Here is a 10,651-nt window from a genome sequence, read left to right on the forward strand (position 1 = left end):
AATGGTTAAATACACAGCCAGTAATGAATATAATAAAGAGATAAATTAAAGTAAAATAAAACCATTTGCAGAGGTTTCTGATGAGTTTCCCTCTGGAAACAGAGTGGGTCCTGCGTGTCGGGCAGCGCCATGGCCAGCCCTGTGCAGCATGTGTGTGAGGGAGCGGTGAATTTCCCCCGAACGTCAAACGGAGATGCATAGTTTTCCTTCGGCACTCAGCCTTGGCGTGTTTTTTCTGACCCTCGCCGTGTTTGTTGGTTTAGCAGCAGCGTGGGCCGTTGTGCGAAACCCTCGGGCTCGGTTTGAGTGTGTCACCGCATGACACCGACTCTCCTGTGAATCACCGGCCACCCTAAATTGTTCCCTGTCTGTCTCTTTCTCTCTCTCTCTCTCACACACACACACACACACAAATGCGGGACTTTAAATAGAGCGCATCGTCCCATTTGCCAGTCGGTAGGGGTGGGCCGCTGAAGTATTCTTCCACAGAATGCTCCCTCTTGATCGACCAAAAAAATTCCCTCCCCCCCACTCTCTCCATTGAGATGCATCCATGAGTGAAGGAGTGAAATTATTTGTTGAAGGACAAGGATAAAAAAAAAAAAAATAAAAAAAACTTGCTTTCTCTGGCTACGGCCCTTCAGCCAGGCTTGGGTGTGTTACCGTGTCACGGCCCTGAAGAGCTGAATCTCTGCTCGTTACACTGGTACGGTCCCATCATCAGCTCCCTGGGCCAACTGGCTTTAAATGAGAGACAGATGTTTCTGTGACCAACGCAGCATCCTGGGTGGCAGTGTATAAATGGATAAAACTATGTAAGTTGCTCTGGATAAGAGGGTCTTCTAAATGACAATGTAATCTCATATATTTAGATTATATCCAGAGTGATTAAATGACCTTATCCTTGCTCCGTTCATCTGCACGCACCAGCGAGTGCATTTACATTTACATTTATTTATTTAGCAGACGCTTTTATCCAAAGCGACTTACAAAAGTGCATACAGCAAGTATAGCGACAGTACGGGGACAGGATGTGTACAGTTCCACAATGAGACAGTTCTCAGCTGAGAGCAGCGTCTGCTTGAGGACATAGTACTATTAGATTTGTACAATTACAGCCTATAGGACAGCTAATACGATACACTTTCAAACGGCGGACTTCGACAACTTCAAACGGCGCAATGAGCGTCAGGGTAAAGGCGGCAACAAGAGACAAATTTAAAAGCACAATTTAAAAAGCACAGCAATTTACGACAGCACTGATGGGCGGGGGGGGGCAGCAATTGTGTGCTGGGTCAGTCCAGGTAGAGTCTGAAGAGGTGCGTCTTCAGGCCCCGTCTGAAGGACTGGGGTGAAGAAGCTGTCCGTAGCGAGACCGGGAGTTCGTTCCACCACTGGGGAGCGATGTAGGTGAAACGCCAATGTCCGGCAGAACGAGCACCTCCTGCCTTGACCATGCAAGGAGCGAGGCGTCCAGTTGCTGCTGAGCGCAGGGGTCGGGCTGGTGTGTAGGGCTGGATGAGTTCTTGGAGGTAGGCAGGGGCTGTCCTGTTGACTGCAGAGAAGGCGAGGGTCAGGGTCTTGAATCTGATCCTGGCAGCGACAGGAAGCCAGTGGAGGGATTTCAGCAGGGGAGTAACATGGGAGAATTTGGGGAGGTTGAAGAGTAAGAGGTTTGTAGAACTCTAGAAGTAGCGTTTGCAGCAGTTAAGTCTTTCGTGTCTGTATATGTAAACACATCCTGGATATTAATATCAGGCTAATGCTGCCTCTGAGCTTACTGGAGGCGATTGGCGTCATTCTGCTGTGATGCTATTGGCTCTCTCTGGAGGTGATTGGATGGCGTAGTCCGCTGTGATGCTGTTGGCTCTCTCTGGAGCTGCCTCTGAGCTGACTGGAGGAGATTGGATGGCGTAATCTGCTGTGATGCTATTGGCTCTCTCTGGAACTACCTCTGAGCTCACTTGAGGGGGATGGATGTGTAATCTGCTATGCAACCGTTGTAGCCGAACGATTAGAAACACTCGCTGCGTTCAATAGCGCTGTCCGCCATTGATTGATTGAGCACGGTGCCATCGGTCTGGCTAATGACGGATGACACGGCGATCCCTCTTTCTCTCTCTCTCACACTCTCTCCTTCTCTTTCTTTGTCTCCGTCTCTCTCTTTTAGTCTGTCTGCCTCTCCCTCTCTCCTGTCCCTCCCTCCCACCTCTCTTCCGCTCTCAGTTTTCAATTTTCCAGTTTCAGTCTGACGCCTTTACAGCGTGTTAGCATTGCCTGAGCGCGTACACAGTGAACAGGAGGGGCAATAACAATGCAGTGGCAATGATCACTGCCGCTGTTCATTGTGCTACAAGATCAATTGTAACGCAGTCATTTCACAACCGCAGTACAATAAAGAGAAATCGAACATTAAACCGTGGGATGATCAGTCTGAAAAGACAGGGTTGTTGTAGAGACCTGCCCCTGTGTAATCTCGGCTTTTGCGGCCCGGAACACATCGAGCTTCCAGTGTGGAACACCTCAGGTCCTCTCCGAGGAGGCTGGGTAATTTGTCTCTGTCCTGCAGGACAGGGATTTGCGGATCGGATTGTGTTATTTTTGGGAGGTCGGTGTCTCTGACTTGCTTTGCTTTTCACATTTTTTGATGAAGCGCAACTCTGCCGTTACCTCTCAGACTGCAGTGTGAGAGCAGCCGGTCCAGTCTGGGGTACCAGGTGTCCCTGTGATGGCTACGGTTTGCCAGGCTCTGGCACCTGACTCAGTACTTTGTCAGAATGTTTACCTAGCTTTCCATCTTTCACCGCTGACCGATTGTCTGGCTAGAGGCCCCAGTGCATCATCTTTTTAGAGTCCAGGGGTGCTTGGGTTTGCTTTGTGATTTTGTGTACGTGTATGTGCTAGTGGGTGATGTAAATTTGCTTTTTGTGGTGATGTGATTGGGCTGACTCTGTGTTGGGATGGTGCCCACTCAGTGTTACTGGTCTGATTGCCTGTGAGGATATTGGGTGTTACATGTCCGAATGTCTGTGAGGCTGATTGCTGTGGTTGGTCTGACTGTGCTTCATGTTAGTGGGGGTCAGAGTAAAAAACTGCAGGATGAGCTGGTGAAGGGGACTACTGCTGACCTGGCTCTTGGCATCACATTGGCATCTCTTTTCATGGCCCTCTTTCTTTCTCTCTTCCCCCTCCCTTTCTCCTTGTCCCTTTTTCTCTCTGTCTCCTCCTCTCTCCCTCCCTCCCTCCATCTCCCTCTCCATCTCTGTGTGGTAGTTTCTCACACAAACAGATCCAGGAAGTGGGTGGAGGGTCCTGCTTGCCTTAAAGTCATCGTCGTTTTCCCAGGCCATGAAAACCTCCATCGCTTGGCTTTACTCCTGTTGTTTAAAGCATTTATTTAGCATTTATTGTTTATTAGCCTTTATTTGTTGGTTACTAGAGAAGTGGTTTCTGTTATAGCAAGATGATTCAGGGCAAATGTAGTGACCTTTTTTGGTATCGATGGAGCTTATTTTTCTTCAAAGGTTCATATAAAGCAATTGTTTGACCTGGGTTTTAATTTCTCTGCTTACTTTATCCACAAGCAGAAAAAAACAACCAATTAGAATGTTTGGCTTATCAGTGTTTGGCCTTTTCCCCTCCGCTGAGGGTTTAGAAAAGTGTTTTAGCGAGCTGGTGTTAAATTTATGTGAAGAAGTTTGTTCTTTATGGAAGGCCTCAGAGATCCAGAAACGCATCCCGGAGAGGGCAGGCCGACACTCTTGTGGGTTCCTGCTACAGTGGGACGGGCTCTGGTATTCTGTCTGACACTGACCTGAGAACAGCTGTGTGGGAGGGGAGGGGAGAGGGGTAGGGGGAGGGGAAATGGCGTTAAAGCTGGGAAGGCCCTCTGTCATCACAGCTCCTCAGCTGAGTTTCGCTGCAGGCCTCCACAGGCTCGCAAACCAGCCGTGACCAGCCCGAGCCCTCTCTCGCGCACTCTCTCCCCCTCGCACTCTCTCTTGCACACTCTATCACGCACTTTCTTCTTTTATGCACTCTCTTCTGCCCTCTCTCACCCTCTCGTCCTCTCACGTATGCTCACACATGGCCATAGTCAAACTGCGCCTTCTGTCAAACACGCACTCTCTCACACAGGCATTACCAACCCAAGCCCTCTCTATAGCACACCTCACACACACTCACACGCACCCATCACCAGCCCAGACCCTCTCTCTCCAGCGTGCGCACACCCTTGCACACACAGCTGTGAAAAGCTCATACCCTCACTCACCAGCGTACACACACACACACAAACACACACAAACACACACTCTCGCTCACAGGCCTCTGTGGGCCTCCTGGGCGAGGCTAGAGAGGGGGGCGCATCCTCTCTGAGTGCACTATCTGGCAGGAAGCTGGTGACATTTGCGCTGTTCCACTGCCTGCTGAAACTTCTAGGCGTCGTCCTTTTTCTTTCTTTTTTTTTTTTTTTTTTTGGCTAAAAATAATCATGTGCAGAGCATGCTATTCTTAACCTCGGGCGCGTTTGTGCCGTGGGCAAACCAAACCGTGGCACAGAGGGAGTGTTTTTGGAGGGCTGTTACACAAACCGAAGTTATTTTAAAAGCCAAGCTTTTTCGGAGATACTCCGTTTTGCCCGATCGGCAACGCAGATGCGTCTCTGAGGGTGCCGTTTTCGGTCTCCGGGGCGAAACTGCTGAAACGCCTTTTTACATCCAATCGGCTGGCTTTTTTTTTTTTCCCCTCGCCACGGTAACGGCGTTTGAAGTTTTACTCTCCCGGTGAGGAGCGTGTGAGGACAGATGTCGAATGTCGCGCGAGGCCCAGAAATTCCGCCCCGTCGGGTGATTTACGCGCCACACTGCGTTTGTCTGCTTGCGCGTTGTTGGGAATGGCCCTGTTCAAATGTGTAACTGCGGAAACAGTGATGATGGTAAACCAGTGAACGTTTAAGTCATTGAAGGTAAAATTAGTTAGGGTGTGCACCAAATGTTAGTCATAGGGTGTGTTGCTGTGGGTGAGATGACATCCGCTGTATTGATAACACCACGACACCTCATTTACATTGCGTTGTAGTCATTTAGCAGACGCTCTTATCCAGAGTGACCTCCAGCACAAGAGAACAGAGGTGTATCCGTCCAAGTTAAATGAGCCCCTAGAAAAGTAAGGGAAGTCAGGTACATATGCTAGCATTTATCGCACAGTGACTAGATCACAGTAGCACAGAAGGCCTCCTAAGAGGCCCTAATGATCAGCATGGCCCTGGGGGATGAGAATTCTGTGGAAGGGCTGGGTGAGATGTTTTAGAAGATTGCGCTGCAAAGAAGTACTATATGGAGAAGAGCTCATGGCTGTTGGACCCTGGAGCTGGTGAATCACAGTCAGTGCTGAAATGAGCTCAGCCTAGCTTAGCCCGAGGCCCGCTCTCCTGCTCGGCAGGACCTTGGGGTGTCCGGCCGTCCTCTCTCATCCACGCGGTCCCCTTTGATTAAACATCACTAAGGCTCTTTGCCTGGGAGGGCAGTGTGGCTTAGCGGGAAGGCGCAGGGCTTATAACCAAAACTTTGCTGGTTCGATTCCGCACTACGTCTCCGCTGTTGTACCCTCGGGCAAGGTGCTTAACCCACTATATGTAACTTGCTCTGGGTAAGAGTGTCCGCTAAATAAAGCAAGGTAAGGTAAGGACTCATATAATGTAAATCTAATGCCTCAAACACCCACAGCCTGCCCCAGCGCCCCCTGTCCCTCCATCCCCCTCCTGCAGTGCAGGGAGGAAGAAAAGAGCAATGGGGTGTGAGTTGGGACAGGGTACGGGTAAGAGGAACTAGCACGGAGACAGACTGGAGGTGTGAGTACAGAGAGGAAGATAGCTAAGAAGTGGGGAGGCTGTCGAAATTTCGAGCCAGTGTACCGTAGAGACGTGCGCAGGGACCTGCCCATTACTCTCATCTTCTGGAGCCAAAGATGCAGAGCATTGTGGGTAAAGATGGGCCTCCAGGGAGCTCATTGGCTGCCAGTGAATGAGTGTGCGGCGAATCGCCTCACGCTGTGCCCCAGGGTGTCACAGCTGCTCATGAAAGACTTGTGGAGGGCCGAGGTGAGGACAGGTCGGGCCCAAGCACAGGCCTCGCAGGTTAGCAGGAAGGGAACTGTTGTGATCTCATCGGAGTGCCTCCGAGTTCCGTGAGGAAAGGCCTTTATTCGGCACAGGAAGGAGGTGAAATCACACCCCCCCACTCAGCCTTTTCACTTCCTTTTTCATGCCAGCTGCACGGCTGTTTGTTCAGCAAAGTTTGCAGGAGATTATTGTTGCATTCCAGCGTAATTAGAACCTCTCCATCTTTATCAACAGAGCCCAAGCGATCGATTGCCAAGATCTCATACTTGTGTAATTCCTGTAAGGACCTGAAGGGTTCGAGCTGGCGTTTCAGAAACGTTCGTGTTCCGTGTCATCTTGTATCGATACACAATGATTATGGTATTATGAAAGAACCCGGTGAATGTAGAGTACCAGCAGTGTCTGTTTAAGAGGGAGGCCCCCACGCGCATACACACTCGCACACACACTCACACAAACATATAACCTGAGTCTCTCACTAACACGCATGTTCTGGCGTGCCCAAAGGCAAACACATATAGATGTATAAAACATAATTATCTCTCTCTCTCTCTCTCTCTCTCTCTCTCTCTCTCTCTCTCTCTCACACATGCGCACACACATACACACACAGGCTGACACATAACCTGAGTCTCTCACCAACACACACATGTTTTGGCATGCCCAAAGGCAAACGCATGTATTCGCAAAAGGCATTCTTGTAAACGACATAAACCAACACGCACTTGCGTATGTGCGCTCTCTCTCTCTCTCTCTCTGACACACACACAGACACACACACGCATTCACATTAACACGCCATTAACACTTTTCTCAGGAAGCCTCTGTCCCTGCTGGGGGTTAATCATGCTTGCTTCAGTAGTCCAACAGGCAGCTGATCCCTGATCAGCTCTACAGACCATCAGCGCATGTCTCCTACTGAGATGATGGTGCAGGGGCTGAAGGAAGTGATGGAGCAGTGGAAGAGCCACAGAATGCTCAGCATTTAGTATTCCACAGGAAAACGCATCACAGAGGGAGATCCCGTACTTACTGTCCTCTCTTTAAAGTGATCCAAATGTGTTGTGAAGGGCATGGCTTTGTTTTGCATATTTTGGAAGCAGGCACGGGCCTCCCTCAGAAACCTCTTTGACCCATAAATGAAGAGTACACTGCCGTGCTTAGCGGGTTGGCTTCATATTCACTTGTTTCACGTGATGCTGGAGTTACTGAAGGAGCAAATTTGTTGCGAAACATCTGTAGCTGGACAGAGTCAAATGCTTCCATTGGCGAGGCTCGGAATCTGCCCGCCTGAAGTGAAAAAGAAAAAAAGAGGGACTCTGCTCCTCTTATTCTAGCCTGCAGGAAGGTGAAAGGAATCCTCTGTTGGGTTATTCCGTCCTCTGAAAACGCTTGCTTTATTGGGCTTTCACAGCAAACACAAGTCGCCTTTCATCTGCAACAGGAACATCCTCTCTCGGGCCGAGAGGGTCCTGAATGTCCCGTCTGTGCACGGCGGCGGCGGCACAGCGGTAGAATGCGGCGGGAGTGGCGGTACTCCAGGGCGACCGGCATGACGCTGGCCAAAACCGATCAGACCCGTTTTGTTTTTGCGGAGGTTGACGAGCCACGTGACACAACAGCAACTGCAGAGCCGCCACAGTGACCTTGTGACTGGAGTGACTTTCCTGACAGCAGAAGGTCGCGACGTTCAGTCCCCACAACCGCCAGTCGCTCCAAAGACTCTAAAAACGGTGGCCACTGTGTATCCTCTTGGCCTCCAGCATTAGAACAGATGCATTGTGGGTAATGACCCTGTGATAAACTGGCGTCCTGCCCAGAGCATCTGCTTGAACGCCAAGCCGATTGGTGCTGCAGAAATTGGGATCAGCTCTGACCCTAGTGCAGGCCATCCCCGCTGAGACTGTTCCCATCTCCAAGGCAGGTTCTCTTACAACCGGTTCTCAGCGCGTGGGTGTGGCGCTGCATTCTTTTGTTATGATGTCACAATGCCGTGAAGGTATTCCGCGGGTTGTTTGTGATACCTCACAGAGACCACCCCCTCAGCCCTGCCATTGGACTGTGGCCCTTGATTGTCGGGTTTTCCACCCAGTCGTGTCTCGCAGTCTGTTTTGTCCCGTGTGACTATAGGGGGATTGTGGTATCATTTACTGCACCTGAGGAAATGTACTGTACATAGACACAGGAAGGGAGAATCGCTGTTCAGAGAAACGGAGAAACTCCAGTGTAGGTGTATGAGCAAGGCTCAGCTGAGTTAAGGTTGCAGCCTTTTTTCTGACACGGGCTGTGTCCTCCTGAAGAACAGTGAGGTCACTCTGGTTCCCTTTAGTGGGGCTGTGGGTGGTGGAGCTGCCACGTTAAAATGCAGTCAAGTGAAAAGGAATCAGCTGCTGATGGGGTATCCTAATTTAACCTGGCACCCGCATTAATCAGCCAAAACATTGGAAAACATGTCTGGGGATATCAGGGTAATTATCCAATAAAGGTAATTTCTGCCGCCCCCATTTGGAGTTCACCAGCTGCCACTGACTCAGACACACACACACACACACACACACACACACACACACACACACACACACACACACACACACACACACACACACACACACACACAGACTTACTCTCTGACCCACAGACACGCGCGCACACACACACCCCCGCAGAGGATGTTTTGCTGGGAATGGGCATGTTAAAAGACAGGGCTGCAATTAGTTAACTGAGAGAACAGCGAGACGTTCATCAAACAGAAGAGCAATTTCTCACCCTTTCTGCTGGTGAAATTTCCTGCGTTTATCTTCCCTTGCCCCTGGGCTAAGTGATTTTATGATCCTCTTCTGTCCAAATGAGCGCTGAGGAGTGGCATGTGTAATAGACAAAGTATGCAGAGGAGGGCTCTGGGAGGATCTTCAGTTAGCTCCAGCTGGGTGTTAGCTAAGCATCTCATAGGCCTGACTCCTGTGTCTCTCTCTGCGGCTCTGCTCGATCAAATTACATTGCATATTATATTGCTGTCACTTAGCAGACGCTCTTACCCAGTTTTAATTTTTACGTATTATCCATTTATACAGCTGGATATTTACTGAGGCAATTGTGGGTTAAGTACCTTGCCCAAGGGTGCAGCAGCTGTGGGGAGCTGAACCAGCAACCTTTTTGTTACAAGCCCTGCTCCAAAACACTGTGCTACACTACCACCCATCAAAGCACCAGGGGGCACCTGGATTTGAACCGTCTACCTCTTGATCTGCAGTCAAATGCTCTACCATTGAGCTATACCCCCAACGCTCATGATCGCAGTGCCGATTGTACATTTGACGGCCTTGGCGGATATGGATTCAGCAGGACTCCCTCTGACTGACTGTTTACAGAGTCTAATCCCCAAATCCTGAGGGGCGATGGGATTCCATCTTAAGATCGGTACTGACAGAAGCCTAATCATCCGTCTGTTCTCTCCATCTTCCTCGTAGTCTGTCTGTCAGTACCCATTACAGGAACGACTGCAGACGCGGCGTGAATTATGTTTCCATGAAGGGATCATCATGCAATTTGTCCGGCATTACGCCCAGTAATTGACTTTGTTGATTGTGTATTATCTGTGTAACTGGATTAAGAGCTCGGCTATGTAAATGGCAGTGCCGCAGTTTAATTACATTGACGAGCGTATAATTGAATTAAAGCCCCCTCCCCCCCAGCTTTTTCTATATCGTACTCATGTTCTTTTTTTTTTTTTCTTTTTTCCCCCTCTGCCCTGTGTCTCTCTCTCCCAGACTGTGGATATCCACAAGGAGAAGGTTGCCAGGCGAGAGATTGGTATTTTGACGACGAACAAGAACACATCGAGGACCCACAAAATCATCGCCCCTGCCAACATGGAGAGGCCGGTGAGGTATATCCGGAAGCCCATAGACTACACCGTGCTGGATGACGTGGGCCACGGGGTCAAGGTAAGGGTCCAATCTGCAGATTGCCTCATTAACACATGCAGGCACGCTGAGGGTTGTGGGTGTTGTAGTAGAGCCACCAAAACCATTGCGCTGCTTAACGGCCCTGTTAAGAAGAGGCGCTGTTCTTAGGAAGACATTGCTATATGGAACACCAGTGTTAGATGAATGCACGCAACTTTTAAAAAGCACCTTAACGTGGATGCTCTCCTTAATAGACCACTTATATTTCATGTTAAAAAAATCATTTTCTGCTTCAAGGTGCAGAGCTCAGGTAATTTCAGGCTGTGAAATCTAAAGTTGTTTTAAGGCTGCTCCCCCGCTGTCCCATTTCGCACTTTTTCAAAAAATTGTACTGCGTGGTCCACACACACAGTGAGCTAACCACCACACAGGCCCTCTGCTTGGAGATTTTATTCAGGAGGCCCACGGACAGCTCTAAGAGCATCAGGGCCCGGGCGGCCGGGGTTCACCGTGATCCAGGCTCTGTTCCGCCATTAATCACGGGATCAATTCGCCCCGTCAGGCAGATTGAATTAAGCTGCAGTATATTGCTCCCTGTTGTCATTTTGGTGAATGATAGGTGGTG

The 10,651-nt window shown here is 49.8% G+C and overlaps 1 protein-coding gene across 1 annotated transcript in view; it reads left to right on the forward strand.

Annotated features, from left to right (window-relative positions):
* The window catches only part of abi1a (abl-interactor 1a), a 55,024-nt gene that overhangs the window by 22,708 nt on the left and 21,665 nt on the right, over window positions 1-10,651 (forward strand). The window contains 1 exon segment of the mRNA XM_036520993.1: window positions 9,889-10,065. Coding sequence (XP_036376886.1) covers window positions 9,889-10,065 — 177 coding nt within the window.

This window comes from Megalops cyprinoides, chromosome 2 (assembly GCF_013368585.1).
Source record: "Megalops cyprinoides isolate fMegCyp1 chromosome 2, fMegCyp1.pri, whole genome shotgun sequence".
NCBI lineage: Eukaryota > Metazoa > Chordata > Actinopteri > Elopiformes > Megalopidae > Megalops > Megalops cyprinoides.